Genomic DNA, 24078 nt, shown 5'->3' on the forward strand with positions numbered 1-24078 from the left:
TTATTTCGGGGTCAATTCGTTATCACACGAGCTCGGACCGGGCACGGGCCTAAATGTTAAAACATATTTCGGACTCGGGTCGGGCCTCATATTGTAAATTCACGGGCCGGACCGGGCCTGGGCTAAAAATTCTGGCCCGTGCAGACCTCTTTTCTCTCTGTGTGTGTGGTTTCATTTCCTTGTCTTCGTTTTTCTTTTTTTTTTAATTTTTGTCCATTTCCTTTTACATTTGAACTTCTCCTAATACCTTCTTAACACAACCTTTTCAAGAAAACTTAGACAACCAGACAAAAATGTTTTATTATAGATTGCAACAAGCAAAACAAAAAACTGTCACTGATAACACATTTCCAAAAAGGACGTTTATAATGAAGTTATGTGTTATAACGCAGGAAATATATAAGATACTTTATTCTTCGATTGTCTTTCTTTCTGTTAGAAGGCTTGTATGATTGGAGGTGGGACAGGGAGAAGAGGAGATTTATTGAACAATAGTCTTTTATGATTGAACACAATGAAATTGCAATCTTTGCAGAAATCTAATCTTTAAGTTCCCTTTTCATTGCAAACCGAATTTAATTGGATTTAGTTTTGCTAATGGTGTTTGTTACAAAATTTAATATTGTGTTAATTAACCTACTTGCAGGAATTTATCAAAATAATAGGAAGTGCAGTTTATTAGTAATGTCGCCAACGAGACGAGAAATAAGGATTCCTTGTCTCGTTTCGTAAATGTTGAAGAAAGCTCGTCTCCTTTCGATTCTCGAAAAAAAACTCGTCTCACCTCGGTTCTCGAAGAAAATGAAATGAAATGAAATCTTTAAGTTTTACGTTCCAGTTATCCTGGCTAGGCTAAGGAAGATTATGATTATGCGAAACGAATGAAATAGTGGAATGAGGAAAGTGGAAGGAAACCGGAGAACACCGAGATGTTTGTCGACCACAAACTTCACTTGGAGCAAGCTGGGATTGAACCCAGAACCTCATGCACCAGTGGTGAATGCTCTTCCACGAGCCACCGCGGCCCATCTCGTTTCTCGAAAAGGCACTCGGTCGAAAAGGTATACAGGATTGGGGAAGGAAGGAAGTGGCCTGGGACCATTATTAGGTACCATTCCGTCATTTGCCTGTATACCCTAAGAGATTGTTCAGGCCAGCTATCTTAAGTGAAGTTTTTACTGTGGTTTCCTCATTCACATTAGGCAAATGACGGGATGGTACCTAACAATGGTCTCAGGTCACTTCCTTCCTTCCCCAATCCTTTTTTCCTCTCGAATTCTCCAGGCAGTGTGATCGCCGATGGACGTCATCCCTCATATAAGTGACGGGCTGACATGGCCATAGATGCCGAAAGCCCTGAAATCTAATTCCAAATCCTAATCCTAGTGACGGGCTAACATGCCCATGGATGCCGAAAGCCCAGAAATCTAATTTCTAGTCCTAATCCTAGTGAATGGCTAACATGGCCATAGATGCCGAAATCCCAGAAATCTAATTCCTAATCCTAATCCTAGTGATGGGCTAACATGGCCATAGATGCCAAAAGCCCAGAAATCTAATTTCTAATCCTAATCCTAGTGACAGGCTAACATGGCCGTAGATGCCGAAATCCGTGAAATCTAATTCCTAATCCTAATCTTAGTGATGGTCTAATATGGCCATAGGTGCTGAAAGCCCAGAAATCTAATTCCTAATCCTAATCCTAGTGACTGGCTAACATGGCCATAGATGCCGAAATCCCAGTAATCTAATTCCTAATCCTAATCCTAGTGATGGACTAACATGGCCATGGATGCCGAAAGCCCAGAAATCTCATTTCTAATCCTAATCCAAGCGACTGGCTAACATGGCCATAGATGGCGAAAGCCCTGAAATCTAATTCCTAATCCTAATCCAAGTGACTGGCTAACATGGGCATAGATGGCGAAATCCCTGAAATCTAATTCCTAATCCTAATTCTAGTGACGGGCTAACATGGCCATAGATGCCGAAACTCCAAAAATCTTATTACTTATCCTAATCCTAATCACCTTGTTGATGTGGGGGGGGGGGGAGCTTGCGTGCTGTAATGATCTCAAGAGTTATGCTGGAGATAGCTTCGTTATCAGAAGGCTTCCCATGCCGGACACGTCTTTAGGGGTAGGAGCCAGACGAAGAGAGATATTATGGTAGTGGGCAGCAGCTCTACCATTACCACACTGAGACTGAAGATGATTGACATCCGCAAGGCTCAAATGTGGACAAAAACAGGCAGGGACAGGATGTCCGCTATGGTTGTTTCACTACGAGGTAGAAAGACCTGGGACACTTCCACTTTACTCAGTCCCTAGAGAACAACATGGAAACAGAAATAAGAATCCTAATCGATTCTCGGAAAGCTTTCCTCGGCTTGTTTTGTAAGTTTATATTGTAAAAAATTTATGCCCTTATTACTTTTTTTTTTTTTTTTTTTTTTGTTTAATTTCACTCAGAATTTATCAGAATCTTTTCACATCACAAAAGGCCAACCACGAAGGGTATGATATAACAACGTAAAACCATTTTAGTATTGAAATACTTTTGTAATGTTTTGTATATCTTTAAATGTTAATATATACTAACTGCACCTGCGCTCTCTACACAGCGCATCATTCACATATGAGCATGAATCTCCTTGCCATTCCTCACAACATCTGTACATGTCCCTTTACAGAAACATGTGAGAGACGTCTTGATAATAATCGGCAAGGGATACCATAAAGGGGAGATTTCTTCGATTTCAATTTTTATTTTCAACATTTAGCACCGTTTGCAAGATTTGAGCCTACTTCTGGTTGGAGTTTTTAATTCATGTATGATCAGAGTTTTCTTTCTTCTTGCATGCAGTATGTAATAAGAAAATACTTTACATAAACAATTAATTATAATCTCAGAGATATATTGTGTTCATTGGGCAAAACATCCAAAAAAATAAGGGTTCATCTTAGACTGGAGAAATGATTACACTTCGTATTTCATTATTATTTGGCCATGAAACGGACGCCTGAAAGATAGGCAACCCCTGTATACAAATATGTGGTGTTGCAATTTATAACTCGTAGGATATGATGCTTTATTTTTATAAAATTTCAGAACTTCCAGTTTACGTCTGAAGAAATAACGGCCATGGTTCTTAACTATTCAATTAGAACTGGACAATCTACAGAAAATTTGCAAACATCAGTGAAAACGGCACGTTTCTAGCACTTGTGGCTTTCGAGATCTCATTGTCGAAAGGATTGGAGACAAACATATAAACTTTTCTTTGAAGACAAACATAGCATTTTAATAGATACTATACTAGTTGAACCTATACACAGCGCATCATCCACATATGAGCATGAATCTCCTTGTCGTTCCTCACAACATCTGTACATGCCCCTTTACAGACACAAGTGAAAGATGTCTTGATACAAATCGGCAAGGAGTACCATAAAGGGAAGATTTTAACGATTATTTTTTCAATATCTCGCATCGTTTGTAAGATTGATCCCACTTCCGGTTGGAGTTTCTATTTCATGTATCATCGGTGTTTTCTTTCTCCTTGCATGCAGTACGTAATAAGCAAAATACATTACATACACTATTAACTATAATGTCTGTGACATATGGTGTTCATTGAGCAAAACACTCCAAACAATAAAGATTCATCTTAGTCTGGAGAAATTGCTATCCTTCGTTTTTCATTATTTGGCATGAATCAAATGCCTACAATTATGTTGTGTTGGAATGTATAACTCATAGGATATGATGCTTTACTTCTTGAAAATTTCAAAACTTCCAGTATATCTCTTTAAAAAATTAAAAAAGAAATAACGGACACGTTTTTGAAATATTCAATTAGAACTGGACAATCTACAGAAAATTTGGAATCGACCAATGAAAACGGCACGTTTCCAGCACTTGTGGTTTTTGAGATCTTATTGTCGAAAAGATTGGAGACAAACATAAAAACCTAGCATTTTAATATATAGACTAGCTAAACCTGCGCTCTCTACACAGCGCATTATTCGCATATGAGCATAAATCGCCTTATCATTCCTTACAACATCTGTACATGTCTCTTTACAGACACAAGTTAAAGGCGTATTGATTTAAAAAATAGCCAAGGGGTATCATAAAGGGGAGATTTTTCGATTAGTTTTCTGAATATCTCGCACCGTTTGCAAGATTTGAGCCTACTTCCGGTTGGAGTTTCTAATTCATGTATGACCAGTGTTTTCTTTCTTCTTGATTGCAGTATGTAATAAGCAAATACATTACATACAAAATTAATATAATGTCAGTTATATATGGTGTTCATTGGGCAAAACACTCCCAAGAAAGGTTCATCTTAGACTGGAGAAATGGTTATCCTTCCTTTTCCATTATTATTTGGCTATGAAACAAATGCCAGAGACATATACAACCCCTATATACAACAGTGTGGTGTTGTAATGTATAATGATTAGGATGTGTTTTTTTTTTTTTTTTTAATTTCAACACTTCCAATGTACCCGTAAAAATGTAATAAAGAAATAGTGCCCATGTTTTTTAAATATTCAATTAGAACTGGACAATCTACATGAAATTTGCAATCGATCAGTGAAAACGTCATCTTTCTAGAGCCTGTAGTTTGTGAGATCTCATTGTCGAAAGGATAGGCCGCAAACATATATTCGTATTTTAAAAGAGCTCCAAAGATGGAAGCACAATTCATTTGCATTTATTTCGGAGAAGGCTTACTAAAGGCAAAGGCCTTTGAACAATAATTTAAAAGGATAAACTTTGTGAAAAATATTTCTTGAAGTAATTTATTTAAAGTACACTCTTTTAAAAATATTTGTCTTTGTTATAAACGTGAAATCACAAATAACCGTAAATCAAAGGTTTGAATGCTAAGGTTATAGGTTAGAGCTCGGTCACTCTTAAATGTTACTGCAGCATTTTAATAGATAGATGCTTCTCATTGTGTTCCTACAATTATTTTATCCATTTATAATTTTTACACTGTGGATCATCTAACACTAAAACTTTATGTGGAATCTAAGATGAGTCACCTAGTGTTGCTCGTGAGACATGAAATTGCTTGTCTCGAATGTTTTTCAAAATACTTCTTGTCTCATTTTCGAGACGAAAATCGAGTTGAGTCGATACATTTCTTGCAACGACCATCAGAGGAATATCATTAGCCAGCTTTGAGTGGGTGGGGAGAATCTACAATACAGGAACCACCATTGTAACATCCACTTCCACCAATAGAAGTCAGTGAAATGAAGTGACGCCTGAATACATGCAGCCAACCTGACATACATGAATTGTGAGATTGTATAACTTCACAGAATCTTTCATAAGATTCGCTGTTTTCTCGGAATATCTAATACCTTTAGCAAATTAAGACACATACTGTATATAGTCAATCTTATAAGAATCGATCGACACAATAGATGCCTTTAATAGCGAATACGGAGAAAACTTTCACAGAAACACAAGAGATGCTTCTCTCCAACTTTGCCATTTTCAAAGTCAACGTTGCTACGGTGTTACATAATCCACGACCGAGGGTAAAATATTTGTATTATCTTCCGTGTTTGACCTTCAACGTGGAAATATGTCGTAATATGTAGAAGTAGGAAGAGAGATTAATGTAATCTTATTTTCATAAATTACTAATCTTTGTTATGTCATGATTCCGTTCAATAATACGAGAAACGTTCATTAGTTATTAGTTTAATGTCCAACGATTATGCTCCAAGGCTAAGGGAGACGATAATTATGATAATGAGCGAATTGTTGGGATGAAAAAAAAGCGGAAGGGAAACAGGAGAATCCGAAGAAAACATGCATACGGTGTTTGTCCACCACAAAGCCCATTTGGTGTGAGCTGGGAGCCATAGAAGCAATTTGAGCATAATTAACTTGTTTCCATTACGACCTTTTCTTTTCAGTTCGAATCAGTGTAACTAACAGATTTATCGCGTTAGTACATAGTTTGCGCATAAGGAATGTCAATTAACTTCATCATCATAGGAATTCTGCCAGTACTGGCAGGACACTTGCTTCCCTACTACACGGTCTTCAGTTAACCTCTTCCTTTCCACGTATGACTTTTCTGTTTTGATACCATCTGTTAATTGTAGTCACCTTCGCCTCCTCCCCCTCTTTCCTGCCACCACATCCTCTAGCACATCCTACATGATACAGTTCCTTCTTTGTTAATGTCCCAACCAGTTTCTCTTCCTCTTCTTAATAATATCTAAAATTGTTCTTTCCCCCACCACCATTTCTAACATCTTCTCATTCGTTTTCAGCTCGATTCAGCTAACTCGTTCCATTCTTCTCCACACCCACATTTCGAAAGCTGCCAGTCATTTCTCATTATTTTTGCGTAATGTCCATGTTTCTGATCCTTACAGTACAATACTCCACACGAAGCATTTCATGAATCTGTTTTTTTTTTTCAACTCTTTTTTTCAAGATCCACAAAATAGTATTTTCTTCCTCCTAAAGGCTTCTTTCGCCATTCCTATCATTGATTTTATTTCACATTCACACTTCATATAATCACTAATAATATTACCCAGGTATCGAAAACTAGTCACCTGTTCTATTGTCTTCCCTCCTACTTGTATATTTGACCGCTTTGTTCCAATCACCATGGGTTTTATCTTTCCAACATACTTTGTAAATAAATATTTTCTGAAATATTAAACCATTTCCGGCTGATGACTAACTTGTAATACAGTAACTTTTTTAATACACTGAGATAAAAAAAAAATAGAAGCAATAGTGTAATTTATACACAATTAACACGTTTATTTCTTTTGTGCATTTAGTGTGAATCAGTGCAGCAAACTCAGTATTTGTTACTAATCAAGATATATATATATATATATATAAATTTTAAATGAATTTAAGGGTGAATTTTTAGAGAAATATTTCGTAAATTTCACAATCTTATGTAATTTTTTTCTTTCTCTTTCAGGTGAGTACCTTCACGTGTTACTTATTCAATCAACTAGATAACCTACTCTAGCCAAAGTAAGTGATATAATGATTTAGTCTTTAGTCAATGAAATATCGCATTTTTACAGTTCGTAGCAGGCCCGTATCCACGGGGGGCTAGGGTGGGCCGCCCCCCTGAATTTTCACGGTAGGCTTGCAAATGAACTATAATATGGTTGGGTCGCCCCCCTCCCCTACATTTTTGGCCTGGTTGGTAGTATATTTTGTATCAAAGTTACATTTTATCCGTTTACATTAGAAGTAGTATGTGTGTCACTGTTAGTAAAAGAAATCAAACACAGCTATTGATGTAATTTGTCATTTAACGGTGTACGTGTTGCATATACAATACGTAACTAAATACAGGGTGCCCGAGAAGTCGTTAATCATTTCTGGGAAGCATCACATGAATTCAAATGAAGTGTTTATAATATCAAAGAAGACGCTATAAATCAACGCAATCATAGCAGTTGGACATGACCATTCTCCATATCCAAGAAGAGTTGCCATCTCTCCGTCGCGGTACACCTGAACCCACGCTGCAACGTTGTTGGAGAAATTGGGACCAATGCTGAAATGCGTCTGCTTTGTATAGGTTGCATCAATAATCAGGTGTACAAGATGAAAAATAAGTATTTGGGGCTCCTGAGTGAATGTATTTCGATATCAATCCGTACAATTACCCCAGTAATAATTGCAGAGTGTGTTCAGGTGAACCGCGGACAGATAGCAACTCTGCTTGGATAGCGGTCATGTCGAACTGCTGGTTTCTTCCACTTACAGCGTATTATTTGATATTATAAACATTTCATTTGAAAAAAAATGAAATCTTTAGTTTTACGTCCCACGCTTATGCCGGTTAGGCTAAAGGGGATGGTGATTATGAGAAATGAATGAAATGGTGGAATGAAGAAAGTGGGAGGAAACGGAAGAACCCCGAGAAAACCCACGAGCACGGTGTTTGTCCACCACAAAGTCCACACGGCGCGCATTCAAGTGATCCTTCCCAGAAATGGTTAGGCACCTTTCGGGCATCTTGTATATAAATAATGTTTTCCAGCAGAAAAAAAAAAAAGACTTTCAACTGCCATCAAGTTGGCAACACACGACACAATTTTTGAACAACATGCAAATGATTTTTTTTTCTCGATTTCTCGAAAACTACGCATAAGAACGTATTCGAATGCATCTCGCGTTGTTCAGCTCAATGTAGTCTATCGAGTGATACGGTGAGATCTCGATAACTGGAAGCTGAAGGGAATAGATAAAATTTTCGAGTTGTCGAGTTTTTCGAGTACTCAAGGTTCGAGTTATCAAGATGGCCACAACAAAATTTCGAGATATCGAGATTCCGCGTTCCTCATTAAAAGTGATTAACGTTGATATAACCTCCGAAACCTCGAAGTTGTGAAAGTTTCTTAAATTAAATCAGATGAGAGGTAAAAATAAAATACTGTACATGTATTATTTTGGAGAGGGCTTTCATGTCTAGACATGAGTAAAACAGTTACAGTGCACATTAGCAACAGTGACGCAAGACTAGCAACAATGACAATTACGTAAACGCATAGAGCTATAGCTTCCAGTTACTAAGGCCACGCCAAAAGAAATTCGAGTTATAGAGGTAAAACTTTGACTTGTAGAGATTCCCAGATACGAAAGTTAGAGTTACCGAGGATTTTAAATTTGATTATGAAACCCTTAAAATTTGATTTATCGAGGTTGTAATTTTAAAACATTCGACTTATTGAGGTTATTTTTAACATTGAGTGTTATGGAGAGTTCAAGGGGATGTGAAAATTTTGAGATATCAAGGAATTGGAGATATCAAGAAATTCGAACTATCGAGGAATTCAAAATATCAAGGAACTGAATCTATCGACTAATTCAAGATATCAAGGAATTCGAGATGTCGAGGAATCCAAGATATCAAGGAATTCGAACTATCGAGAATTTCGAGATATCATCGAATTCGTGGTGTCGAGGAATTCGAACTATTGAGGAATTCGAGTTATCGAGGTCTAATTTTATATGTCTTATTTTTGAACAAATATTACAGTTAAATAAAAATAAAAATTACTACAATTAATTATAAATTTCGACTATACCTCATTAACGTTACTGTATATATCTTCGTCTTACTACTGTCATACTGCAAAGCTTAATGAAGCTATACTGTAGTATTAGTTTCATCTTTTACAAGTGGCGTAATTATCGTACAGGATCAATTGTGAAATTTCCAAAAAATCTCGATTCTTCGAAAACGACGCATGAGAATGAACAGTAACCCATTTAATTTTATTTTAGTATTAGATAACATGGACTAAACCTCTGTGTAGAGGTCCTCCTTGCTGGTCTAGCGGCTAGCGTGCATGCCTTTGATGTTCGAGTTTGATTCACGGTACGAGAGGCGTTCATCGCATAGTATATGCACAGCAAGTAATGATGGTGTTAATAACAAAACTTAATTTAACACAGGCAGTAAGTAATCCTAGCATGACCTCCACTTTAGTATGTTATTTTCAGCACCAAGCGTCTGATGTTAAGGTTAACACACGCCGATGTTGAGGTTAACACAGAATCGGTATTACCGGTTTTTAGAGCAAACGTCTCAGACCGCTTTACTGAACCATACACCTGTCAGCCAAACGTCTCAGACCGCTCTAATGAATTACACCAGCCACTGAGCCATTGTGTCCGCATTCTTCAATTGTAGTTAATATCACCGTATCATAAAAAAATACTAGGCTCGACTTTCCATCTACACATGCATAATTCTTACTAGAATTACGCGAGTAGGACTTATATTACTGTAATATTAATACATCCGTATGTCTGTTATTCCACACTATAATTCTTTAATTAAAGCGAGTTTTTTATTTTTTATTATAGTAGATAGCTAGAACAATTATTTCAATCGAGTTCGTTAATGGGTCAATCCCTTAAGATTTCAACGAGTAACGGTGCCTTTAATGGTATATATCCATATCCCTTTTTACCATTGAAACAAAGATGGTAGAATTTACATATATAGCCATTAGATGGCACCACACATCATTTAGCGGTTGACATGTATTGGATAAAATGGAAACTTACAATGTATGATCCTTTTTACTGTCTACATTTTTTAAATGAACGCAAACCAATTATGAACTCGTACATAACAATATGTCACATTAGAGCAAAAACTGCATTGTACTATACAAAGTATTCTTGTATTTTACTTTCGTTATAAGATTATTTATGATAGCAAACACAAGTGGCATTCCATATTTTCTGAAGTTTTCCCTAGTGAAATCTTATAATATTGTTTTAGGACCTTTAGAGACAGAATGAGGGGGCAAAAGTCTCCTTGGACATAGGCTTACCTTTCTTTTTCCACCACCGGTGTACGGAGAACTGAAATTGAAAAGATATAGCTAAGGGTCGCTGTAAGATGACGTAAACAATCCAAAGATTCTGGAACATGATGAGGCGAACGAAAATTTCCAGGGTATTTTCTAATAAAAGCAAACCCTTCAGGATATCTTTCACAAGAGAATAAGATACGAGAAACTGTGTTGTCTTCTCTCTCTCTCTCTCTCTCTCTCTCTTTCTCTCTTTTCTCATCAGACTCTGTTTACTCACTTGTGGGAAGTTCCCCCGAGAGAACAGACGAAGATAAATGAAGAAATTGTCTTGGGGTAGTTTCTTTTTTTTTTTCTTTCTTTTGTCTCCCTATCTTATTGTTTTGTTCCCATCTGTTTTAGGTTAATTTAAAATTAGAAATTTCGCTAGGTTACGCTTTATATACGTGGTGTTTCTTTTTAAAAGATCTTTGCTTCCAACAATAACTTTCTTATAGTTAAGTAACTACAAAATGCATTTTCTTTTTGTAAAATAAATAGGTATAATCCAACAATTAATATATAGTTATAACAGAAAGGTTGGGGGGACAGCGGTGGCTCAGTGGCAGAGAGTTCACCTTTGGTGCATGGAGTCCTTGGTTCGATTCCAGTCCACGCCAAGTGAACTTTGTGGTGAACAAACACCGTGTGCGTGGGTTTTCTCGGAGTTCTCCCGTTTTATCCAACTTTATTCATTCCACCATTTCATTCATTTCTGATCGTCACCGTCTCTTTCAGCCTAGCCGGCATAATCGTTGGACTCAAAACTTAAAGATTTCACTTCATTTTTTTCATTTTATAACAGAAAGGTTTCTGTTAGTAATATTGTGTCACATCCATGTTACCATGTTAATGGTGTTCCACAAGGATCTGCTTTGTCACCGTTGTTGTACATAAATTAGATTTTTTTTCATTTCCCGCATGATTTATAACAAATTCGAAAAAAAAGCAAACTGGCATCTCTTGGCTGTTGTTAAATGTATGTACAGAGATACAGTAGTTTCCGATTTATTCTATTAAGAGTTGCTGGCAACCTCATGTTCAGGTCCGAACAGGGTTGCCAGATTTTGTAAACGAAAAACCGGGACACCAATCTCTGACTATACATAAGGTCAGGTTTCCTACTTATTTGGTCAGAATTAATTAATGACTTGTCTTTTCCAGGTTACTGTATATACTGACGATTTTGCAGTTCATTCTATATACAGTTAACACAAATGAAGCCCTACATGGAATGTAGAAAATGTGAAAGGCAACATAAAAAGAGAGTGCTTGGCCCTTATTCCAAATTCTGATTTGTTGTGTTTAACAGGTCCTAAATATTGCTCCAATTACGACACACCCTCCTCATATTTATGATTGACGAGGCACTTTTTTCCATTGGGTCATCACTTGAGTCAGACACTACTCTAAAAGAAACACATATTTAGCATTTAGCAAGAAATATACATTTACGCTAAATTCAGAATGATAAACAAAAAATTAATCTCTTTAAAGACTTACGCAGGCTCTCCAAAAGTTTGACAGAAAAAAAATTGTATAAAAATTAAACAAGACATACCTTTATGCATTTAACTGTCATCTCTTGTGCTAGAGCAAGTTGTTACGGAATTTTAACCTAAGAATTACTGAAAAAATTTATCAGATAAAGGAAAAAATATAAATCTAAAAGTATTGAATTGGTGCACAGCATCTTTAGAAATATTTATCCACACATGGGAAAGTATATTAATTAGACAACTCAGTTCTGTAATCGCTAAAGTGGGATTTCAAATGAAACTTCGAAAACCTCCCGTTTTTATGTGAGACATAAGTTCTTTCGGGTTTAATTTTTTTTTTCAATCTGAAGAACAAAAACCGAGACAAACAGGTGTCCCGAAAGCCTTTTTCGGGACAGTTAATTCTTTCATTGAAAACCGGGACTGTCCCGGAAAATCGGGACGTCTGGCAACCCTTGGTCCGAATTGTTATAATTCCTTGACCTAACAATAACGAACACTTATTTATGTAATACAGTATTTTTTAAAATGCATTTTATTCTAAAGTTTTCTACTATAATATTAAGTTAGACATAAAGCTTTACTTTCATTGAGAGATCATAATCTTTAAAGAATTGATAGTTACTGATGCGAGTCTTCGAATGCGACGGAAACTTGGAAATAGGGCCGTTAGGCACTACAACCGCTTCCAGTGGTAATAATAATAATAATAATAATAATAATAATAATAATAATAATAATAATAATAATAATAATAATAATAATAATAATAATAATAATAATAATAATAATAAGTAGTAGTAGTAGTAATAGTGCCGCATTTACACTACGTGGAGAAGTTTGGTTTTAGGTAAACGAAATTCCTTAGCAAGTATGGGGTTAAATATAGCATTTTACCCCAAATGAAATGAAATGAATGAATATTTGAAAATTAAAAATATATAGGCTTATATATATATAAGCCCTTAGGTTTGTAAAGTAGAAAACTCCTACTTAGCACTGTATTACACGGACAGTTTAGTATCCCTATTTCTCATCCTGATCATTATACTAACCCGCGAATCTCGATAGTGTTGCGGTTAGTCTATCAAGCAAGGATTATATCCATATATCTAATTACTCCCATAGGACTAGATAGGGGAACAGATTTTTGGTTGTCCATATCTTGGAATCAAATAGATTGATCACGTCCAACAACAAACACTATCCCTAAGTTTTGGCTCTCTACGCCCTGGGCCAAATCCATGATGGATTAATGGTGATCCATTAAGTAGCTCAAAGTGATTTTGTGCCTCCCGGATGAACAGATGGTCGGACAGGATAAATATATAAAAGTACTTTTGGTGTCTCAAAACTCTTTGAAATTAACGTAAAATTTCATCTTTTAATTTTCACCTGCTAAAATTCTGCGAACAATTTTTTTCTAACTTGAGTTCTATGTGTATGTGTGTCCCTGATACGGAGCATATGTGTTTGTCTATGCTGACGTCTGTATCGGAAAATCGACCCCCCGAAGGGTTATGTGAAGAAGAAAAAAAAAAAGGAATATATAGTGGAACCATATTGCGTAAGAATTTATAAAGACACGAGGCTGAAAAAAAAATTCAAGAAAAGAAAAAAAAACAGACAAGAAGAAGAAAAACCTCCTTAAGGTTATAAAAAGAAACTCTATATCCAAACCGTCCCTTCTGCATAGATATTATCATCCGCTGTGTTTACCTGCGACAGGAAAAAAGAAAATCCTTAGGTTACCATAAGAAACGAGGTTTTTCTTTTTAAAAAGCTCTCGCATAGGCAAGAAAACTAAAGCAAACAAGTCTTGTTTATTTCTGAAGTGCTGTGATGTACCAGAGCAAGTGACGCAAGGGGGGAGGAGCTACAGGGGAAGATTACACATATACACTCATATATATATATATATATATATATATATATATATATATATATATATATATATATATGATTCATATAATAAAGATAGCAGACGAATTATGAACACAAACATGCAGTATAGATATGTAATTTTCTACCTACTACCATGCATCGATTAGAGTTCTCTTCTAGCATATGAAATAGGGCGGGGCAAAAAGATGTTTTTAACAGTGCATGCTAAAGACATTCATATCGTCGCTGAAACGTAACAAGATGACATATTCATCAGGTAAAGCACTTAAAGAAGATACAAAAAAATAAAAATAAATAAAGACATCTACACACATACACACACAAACACACATGAAGAGAAATAATAACATAAAACCGTTCTAGTACAGAGCAATTTAGGAAATAGCATTTATATTGATTTTATAACGCACCCCGCCTCGCAACCCACCCGCCCCTGGAAACACAAACATTATGAAATTGTGACATATGCATTATCTTCAACAAATCATCAACAATGCCTTTTCTTATCTACAAATCACCTTTTCTCTCTTCTTTCATAGTATAACAACAAATGGAGTAGATGTACCCCACTTGGGACGGCTGAGTCAGCGAAATTTGATCCTGTTTTCCTAGAATTCGGTGGCAAGTTTCGACAAGCCTTTAGTTGCTATGGTCATAGCCTTTTACGGGTAGTACAGAAGCGCGTGGGAAAATTTTGGTTTATTTGACCCCCCGTCACCCCCTACTCCTCTTTAGTTGCTATGTACATATCCTTTTACGGTTACCACAGAAGCCCGTGGGAAAATGTTGTTTTGCTGTTGCTATGCTCATAGTCTTGGACGCCTACCAGATGTAAAAAGCAAGATAAAACATGCCTTTTTCGTGTTCTTGTCGTTTATTGGCTAATAATTTGAATCCCCAAACCCCTCACCCCTCCTGCGAAGAGCGTAAGCGGAACGTATGTGCTTGTGTAGATCATTCTGTTAGCAGCTGTTGCAAAGGAAGAAACGTCAAAAATTTTAAAGATGTCATCGTCAATGAGTTTATTAGATAAACTTAATAAGCCATCAATGGTGCCCTTTACAAAAATGCGAGATTTGGAGATTGGAGTACCATTTCGTATTGTAAACTGTGAGATAATTACAACGGTATATGGTAGGAAGGCCTGTGTGACATTTGAAGGAGGTGAAAAAGTGATTTTACCTGGACGTTGTACTGAAAAATTGGAAGCAGATAATGGTGCATTATTAACGTATTTACAAAGTGGGAATGTCTGTTTAATATATAAAGGAATGAAGATTAATGTATCTGGACGTAACATGCATGATCTTGAATTTACTGAACTGGTTTACTCATCGTAAGTGTATGGTAGCATGTACAAACAAGATGAAACATGAATTTTCCTCTTCGCCCCCCCTCCTCTTCATGCATGCGCAGTCATCTGTATGCATAGTGTCGTTATTCTGTGCTGACCAGCGACTGGAGTAACATGTCTTTGAGTGCTTGTGCGTCAACTATGGATACCAAGAAAGAGTACTTGTTAAATGTTGAATATGGACTTAATTCAATGAAAACCAAATTAATTTGTATCGGCCTGGATAGTGATACATTTGAACCAGTGATTCGTGTTGGCAAAGGACTTGTGTTTGGAGTAGAGTTAAATTTGGCAGAGTGGGAGAAACTTGTACATTTAACCCCATTTGTTACGGATTATTTAAATTCTCAAGTGGAAATTACATTTATAAAATCTCTTGGTCGAAAAAACGAACTGGTGGTACGAAAATTAATGGGTGAAAAATTAGTGATGTTAGAGAAGAAAGGAACACTTCATGCTCCTCGAAACACTGTGTACTTAACTTCAAGTGATTGGCTTTATTTCTTGGAAATATTACCGTGTATTGAACATGCTGTGAAAAACAGTAAAGTTTGTAGTGTTGTGCTACGTGAATATTTTGACTTGTGTACAGATACTATTCGTAATCATGTACAATTACAGTGTCTTACATGCAGAGGACTTGCCGGAATCCATACCTGTGTAGATGAACAGAGTATTATTAATGGTATGAACATCAGTTTTCCAAGTGTCTCTCTTGATAAGAACAGTGATGTGAACATTGATGGTGAACGATTAAAATTGGAAATGAAAGTATTTTGCAAACAAAAACTCATAGACTCAATTATGGCTGATTTATTTGATAGTGTATCGACACAGCCATGGTGGGGGGAAACCGAAACTCAACCTTCGGAGGGTATCAATGAAGTGAACGACTCTTCATAAAGAAGAAGAAATTGATTTGTTTTTTTCATGTATGCTAAACAACGTAATATCAAATGTAATAAAAATATATATAGTGAAAAGTGAAATGTTTTATTTGTGTGTGTGTTTTGTGTTCGTTTCATACACCACAATATGATAGGATTTTAAAGTTTTTTTATAAGAAAAAAATCCTAACATATTTTTTTCCTCGTATATTATAAGTGATACGTATAATAATAATAATAATAATCATAATGAATTCAAATTCTTGAAATGAATGTTAAAATAAAAATTAGTATTTGAAATTATTATTATTATACAACTTTGTCTTAAGTATGATAGGACTTTTTTTTTAATTTTAAAAAAAAAGGAATTAAAATAATTAATATTAAAATTTTAAAAAACAAAAGTCCTATCATAATAATAATAATATTGAATTCACATACTTGATTTAATTTACGAAAGAATAACTGATTAAGTATTTGAATTCATTATTATTATTATGTAGTTATATGATTACATCATTGAATTAAAAATCAGTTTTAGAATCTTTTTTTTTAAACAACTATGAAATTCTTTAATTCAATGACTTAAAAATATGTTTTATGATATGTGTATTTAATTACATAACTGATCATAAAACATATTTATTTATTAGGAAACGGAGAAAATAAGAAATAAAACATTTGTTTTCAAAGAGAAAAAATAATACAAAGTGTTTATTGTTGATGAAACTATTTACACAATTAAAACGACGGTAAGTATAGTACATTTTAAAAGAACGTTAGATTTTGTTTCCACTGTCCATGTGATGATAACTTTACAACTGTCATATACTGTTCACTGATGATACTACTGCTGTTGATGTTGATGATGAAACGTAGATACAAGTCAATCTGAACATTGAAGATGATGTCCATACACACGATGACGATCTTTTACTCTCTGAAATGAAAAAAAAATTGAAAAACAAACTTAAAATTTATTTTATCTATAATCATGAACAAATAATAATACATACAAACACATTATAATAAAGAAGAAGAAGAAATGGCTACCTGCAATAATATGAAAAGAAAAGTAATCAAAACAAACGAAGAAGAAGAATGAAGACATGATTACCTGTAGAAGTAAATACAACAAGCGACGATCATTTTTTTCTGGAGTTGATGAGAAAGTGTAATGAAATTCATTTAAGGACTTTCCTTTAGCTTTGAAGCATAGGAAAAGATATGAATAATGCCCACATAAGGATGATTTTACACTTTGAATTTGTTTATTATTAAATGTATAAGAAGTGGAATTTCTACGTAGAAATTGAATATGATGCATTACATATGGAGGAAATCCAAATGTATCGAAGTAGTGGGCACGGCCATCAGTATGAATATATACGGAAATCCAGTGTGTGCCAAGTTTGTTCGAGGGATCTGTATTTATGATGATAGCTGCAGGTAGTGGAACATGTGCTGGTAATTCATTGGCTGCATATACGCCAACGAAATGATTGTGAAATAAAGAATTTGTTTGCAAAGCATTCAATAAATCTAGTGTAGAGGACATCATGTATAAAAATGCAGACATGTACATATATGATATGATATTTAAATAACGTACCTTTAAAAATCCATGATGATGTTCCTCTGATGATCCACTTCTAAGAGAGATTGGAATTCTCCATACACAATGCAGGAGATAGGTGCTGGTAGAGGCTTCGTAAAATGAACTTCCAGACGAACACACCCATGACGTATAAGATTCCAATGCTGCACAGCGCTGGCTTCTCCATCTTGAGTAATGTCGAAAACAAAGATAGTGTATCCTTGAGGAAAGTCAAGGCGAGGAATATTGTTGCCATGATTGGAAAAGTGAATGCCTGATCCACAGAATAAGGTATGATATGAGGAAACATAGAGGTTGTTTTCGAAAATTGGTTGTAATGGTTTTGAAGGTACAGGTTTTCCATCAATGTATAGAGAGAAGAAATTGATGTCAAAATGTTTGAAATGAAATGGATTTGAAGTTATTGTTCCTGTATAGGCATCATTTTGTGTAAACGCCACAATCACTCGAGTTGGTAATACTCCCATAAATAAATTATCTATTGTTTTTGATTGAAGATCCTTTGGAATGACGAACGACTTCATTTGTACTCTTGTGAGAGGATATTTGGCTGTTGTTGATTGTAGAAGCTTGTTATGTGCTAGTTTTATTGTAGGACTAACATTAATCTTTTTAATATGTAAAGCAGCGTCTAAAATGTTCACTTTAGCCTCAACAGACGCATCACTAGCGATGAGACAAAAGTTTGGCTTTGCAGGAATTAACTTGAGACGTAATTCTACTCCTTGGATTAAAAATTTATCTTGATTAAAAATATCACAATGAAGATGTCCAAGCATGTCGAATTTTGCACTTTTTTTTGTTAATTCATAACGTTGTTGAAATCCTTTATTACCACTAGATGTTGCATCCATATGTCCAGCAGTATCTTGAAACCAGAATGCACATTGAAGATGAGTATTTTTAGCAGAATCATCATAATTTAACAGTTTTTCAATGTATGATCGATATGGATGATTATGAGATGGAAATGAAATCAGTTTGTTATTTAAATACACTTCCACTTCACTGAACATAGAATTTAAAAAGTCATTAATAGGAGCCACAGCTTTATCACTTTCACCAAATGCTGATCCATCAGACTTAACGATTTGAGCTTCGATGTAAAGAAGAGTATGTGGTAGATCTATGTATTCATCACTTGTTCCTGGGATGACAAACTCTATAGGAGCATTATCAGCTAGTGAACTGATTGGTTTGTATGTAACGACATGATTATCCAATATACTGGTTTGCGTTGGTTTTGTAGAAAAAATATCTAGTTCACTTTTTACACACTCGCAGGATTGATGATGTAAGAAAGCCATAATGGTGATGATTTAATCAAAGATATCGTGTGATAACTTCCTCTTCTTATAAGACTGATTTTTCTTTGTTTTCTGTGTACGTTTCCTCTTGCCCTTCTCCTTCTTCTTCTTCTTGCGCTTGATGATGTGTAATGGTGAAGGGTTAAAGATGGAATGATGTGTAATTCTTCTTTTCCTTCGTTGATATCCAGATCCTAGCATAGATTTCAGTTTATTTTTTGCTTTGTCTTGCAAGACGGATCTCGCTTCACCCATTCGTTGATGAAAGGATTCGTTAATAGGTTGATTGTCGATGATGACATCAGTAATAACGTTTGCTCCAGATTTTAATAATTCCTTTCCTACTGTTTTAGCTCCTTGTTTTACTAGTGGCATGACAGAACGAAATAATCCTCCAAGGAAACTTCCAATACCATGTCCAACTTGATAAGGGGAGCCAACATAAACGTTTCCAGTTCCAGAAAGAGCTTGTTTTTGATAATATTGTAAATATGGATTATTCATATTTGTCGATGTTGACGCACTGGTCGAAAATGTAGTTTAACGCATACAGTTCCGAAAGTGAATGCCAGTGGAGAGCCTGTACTATCTCTTATATCTATTTTGATGTGTTCAAAATGCATCTTCTCTATAGGCACATAATGTGGAGGATTAAAAATTTCTATAACACTACTTCCAAATGTATGATTCACAGGATTCATATTTATGATACGTAATAATGGTGCTACTGTATCTCCAACAAATACAGATTGAATTATATCACAATACACATACATTGTAGATGGAAGTCCTAAACGTAAATTTGGAATGCTTTGGCCTTGTTGCATATCCTTTAAATCAACGCTAGGATCAAACCCCAACATCGCACTAACACTTGGTGATAATGCAACGTCTACATCTATGTCTTTATGAAGACGTCGTATAAAACAGGTATTACTCTCACGAGTATAAGAAATATGTAAATTTGTGAATCTGTTGTACGTATTTATTATCTTTATCAGTTCTGATATGTCAGTGTAATAACGTACAGGAATAGTTATAAATTTCCATTCATCACTTTTTGCAGGTTTGTAAAAAATTTTATTATTTTCGTCATTAATATTTAATATTGAATGAGGATAATGAATTTCAACAATAGCCACTTCCCACTTTTCATGGAATTCCATTCTTTGATGAAGTTTCGTAGTGTATGATGTTAAGGTGTTGTCAGGAAAATATTCCATAGAACTATTACTGGGAAGCGTAACGTAAAAATCTCCATCAGGTTCCATTGTACTTCTTGATCTTCTTTACGGATGATGCAGGTATCCAGGAATCGAAAGAAGAAGGATATCCTTTCCAATGAACAAGATATTCTTTTCTGTTGCCTTTTCTTCTTGTACGTATGATTTTATCTATGTAAAATGTCTTTGATAACGTCACAGGTTGTAATTCCTCTCTGTAAAATAATCCATCCAGTGGTTCCTTGTTTAAATCTTCAATTTCATAAACAGGTGGATCTCTTGGTATTATCTTCTTCACTTTAAATATTTCCCAAGTCCAATTTTGCATATATCCTTTATCAAATGTACGTTTAGTTTTACTAATTCGTACTGTATCACCAATCTTAAGATGTTTTGAGAAATTTGGATTCTTTTTCTTCTTCTTCTTTATTTTATTATCATATTGATTATGCCATACTTGTAATAGGTTATTTTGAGAAACATTTGCAGGTGACATCTTTATGCTTGAATGATAACCTTCATTGTATGATTTCACAAGAAGAGGTAATACATTTAAATAATTATACGTTTGATACTTTGTAAAATACTTCCACATTTTTTCTTTTAAAGTTCTGTTAAAACGTTCTACAATACTAGCTTTTATATCAGGATTTTTAGTTGTAATATGTTTTATTTTGTTGTCCACTAAGTACTTCTGTATTGTTTTATTAGTAAACTCACTTCCTTTATCTGTTCGAAATGTAATTGGTTTTCTGTCTTTGAACACAATTTGCAATGCTTTTAAGACATCATTTGTACTTTTAGATTTTAATGGCACAGCCCATGCATATCGACTGAACACATCTATCACTGTCAGAATATAACGATATCCATCATTAAATTTATGAAGAGATTGAAGATCATTAATATCACTTTCCCACTCATCATCAATGTTATTCACTACATAGAAATCTCTTTTAAAACGACGACGTACAGGTTTGTGTAACGTATATGTTGTTTGTTGCAGTAACCATCTTCTTATACAGTGTATAGGAATTTTCTTTTTTGTAGCTATCCACAATTTTTTAACAGTTGAAAACGAGGCAGGATGTGAAGGGTTGTAGTAAAACTTGCTTAACTGTTTGTTTACGGTTTCCACCTTGACCATACTGGACGTTTACAGGCACGTTTCCTTTTCCTTATAGGAGATATTACTTTTTCCTTTTCTTCTTCTTCTTCTGCTTCTTCTTCGTCGTCTTCTGCAAACGATTTCAGAGGTATTTTTTCCCTTGACGATGATGCTGTTGGTGATGCTTTAGTTCGTCGTAAAATATATGACAAACGTTTTGGATTTCCAATAAGTTCTTGAGGTGTGTTATTAGAAGATAAATAATTACAAAATTTCTCCCATCCCGGTGGATTTGTGTGTTTCCGGGGTCGCGACACATCAGAAATTAAATCTACAATGTGAGATCCTTCTAGTTTATCACCTCTGATGTAAACAGTTCCTTTATTATCCCACGTGATATTATCATCATGTTTCATTCTATGTAGTAGTAATTCAGCTCTTTTACGAAACATTTTGGGTATAGATAATAATATTTCTTCTTCTACTTCAGGCTTCTCTGATTTAGTTGACGTAATTGAAAGTGTTACAGGTTCTTCTTGTTTTCGTATTAAATGTAAATATTTTTGAAGAATATTATTATACTGATTCCACTTTTCTTCATCACTAAGCGATGATAACTGTAAAATCTCTTGCATTTCTTGATCCAAATTAGATTCACGTTTCTCCAGGGCTGATGATGATGATGATGTTGGTGTTTGTATACGATTCAGAACTTCAGGTGGAACTAAAATCATCTTCTTTGCATGTTCCATTGTACTAACGGAATAGTAAACTTGATAATGCACCAGTTAAAATAGGAGCTAATAATGCCGGTAGGAATCCACCCTGCTGCTGTACTAATAAATGCTTCTTCTTCTTTTGGATGGAGTTTCCTTTCTTCACAAGATATCGAAGCGTCCTCTTGTATCGCTTTAATCTTGCTTTCTGTGTCTTTGTAAGAGGTACATTCCCTTTTAATACATTATAACAACATTCACAAATACTTCGAATCACTGAAGAGTCTGCATTGGCCAATATAGCTTTACGTAATTTAGGATTTGCTTTGCTCAGCGTACGAAGAAGATCTCCGTGTTTTACTCTTGGAGACATATTGTCAGAATGAAGAAACACAGTTTAAAACAAACATTATAAACACATCTTCTTCTTCTATTTCGATGGAACATAAACGTAATGATAAATATCATCAGGAAAAATATTTGTTTGAAAACGAAGTTCATCTGGCGTATCCTGTTTTAAATCAATAAAGAAATATCCATATGGTAACTTTGTTGCGTCGTTGAAACTTTCTTGAAGAAATTTTGGATTCTCAGGAGTTAATTGATAACTCAAATGTTTAATTTGTGATTTATCTCTTGGATTTTTAAATAATACGAGATAAGAACAATTTAAGCTCATATCTCTGCTTCCTTTTCCCTGATGAAATATGTTTTGTGTAATAAATAGTACACTAAGATTTCTATGATGAGAACCCTTTGTAAAGAAATCAACTATATTGCGGTTCACTTCACACATTTGATCATCAATAATAATAAGATGTGGTCCAGTTTCAGGTAAAAAGTCTTTTGTTCGAGGTAATCCTTCAATAAATTGTACTTTTGTCGAAATTTCTCTGTATGCATTTTGCCATTCTGCATAGTACCAATAAATATGACGAAACGATGTATTAACCATACGTGGTAAATTGGACAGGAATCGTATTACAAAGGAAGTTTTTCCACATCCACTTGGTCCAGCAACAATACATGAAAAGGGATGTTTCCACGTCGTGTCCATGTTAAAGAGTATGATCATTCTTTCCTTATACGTATATTTATAAAGGGCCTTATTACATTTCTCTTCTTCTTTTGTTGGAAGTAGTGTAGCCATATGGAAGAGTATCATATGAATTTGGAATTCTACGTCGTTTAATATAATTTATCTTATAAATTTTTGTTTCGGGCATGCTGACGATAGTATGGTCTTTCCTGCGGCAAATTTTTTTCTCATTGGTAATTTTGACTTCCGTGGGACGAGATTCTTCTTCTTCTTCTTCTGCATCCTCTTCATTATCTACTATCATTTTCTTCATTACATCAAAATTTAAGTGTTTTGAAGATTCATAGTTTAATGAAAAGCCTCGTATCTTGCATACTTGAAACTCCTTCTTCGTGCTGGGATCAAAAATACGTAAGCTGTAATTCTTCGGGCCCGCCGATACATATTCTGAAATATAGGCTTCTTTACCATATTCGAGGACTTCATTTGTTAAATCGCCTAAAAAGTCACCAGTTGGAATTGTACTTTCACCAGGTTTTTGCGTATAAATGACGGAATCAGTATCAAAATATAATACTCTTTCTTGTAGTTGATCTAAATATTTGTACAATTCTAATCTTGCTTGTGCTGTTGTGTATGCGGCTATGACAACATTTACTGTTGGTAGTGAAACAGGAACGTCATCGGTGTATTGCCAATATACATATAACATGTCATCATTTACTGGGAATATTTGATGAACATCTATATCATGAGATGTTAATTTTTCATATAATTCCTTGGGTTCATTAATAATGCTGACATGACCCATGTTCTCACGTTGCCCAAATTTTCCCCAAAATGAATTTAGCATTAATTTAGCTAAACTTCTAAGTGCTGGATTATGTTTAATTTTGTTCTCATCGAGACGTATTCCTTCCTTTTCATAAAATTGCTGAATGTACTTCTTCTTTAATTCATCTGTTTCACACCATGCTGGCCATCCACTTGCTTCTGTTTTTGCTTTCAGGAAGGTGTTTATGTATTCTGCAAAT

At 34.9% G+C, this 24078-nt stretch overlaps 2 protein-coding genes across 6 annotated transcripts in view; one reads left to right on the forward strand and one right to left on the reverse strand.

The window, feature by feature from the left end:
• The window catches only part of dnc (phosphodiesterase dunce), an 872058-nt gene that overhangs the window by 237045 nt on the left and 610935 nt on the right, over positions 1-24078 (forward strand). The window lies entirely within an intron of this gene.
• On the reverse strand, positions 16755-19342 carry LOC145672944 (uncharacterized protein F54H12.2-like). Its single transcript, XM_081742192.1, has 2 exons — positions 17646-19342; positions 16755-16973 (listed from the first exon to the last, which is right to left on the reverse strand). Exon 1 carries the CDS (start codon positions 18956-18958, stop codon positions 17648-17650), a length of 1311 nt encoding a protein of 436 aa, XP_081598318.1. The 5' UTR covers positions 18959-19342; the 3' UTR covers positions 16755-16973; positions 17646-17647.

This window comes from Thermobia domestica, chromosome 16 (assembly GCF_964235325.1).
Source record: "Thermobia domestica chromosome 16, izTheDome1.hap1.1, whole genome shotgun sequence".
Classification (NCBI taxonomy): Eukaryota; Metazoa; Arthropoda; class Insecta; order Zygentoma; family Lepismatidae; genus Thermobia; species Thermobia domestica.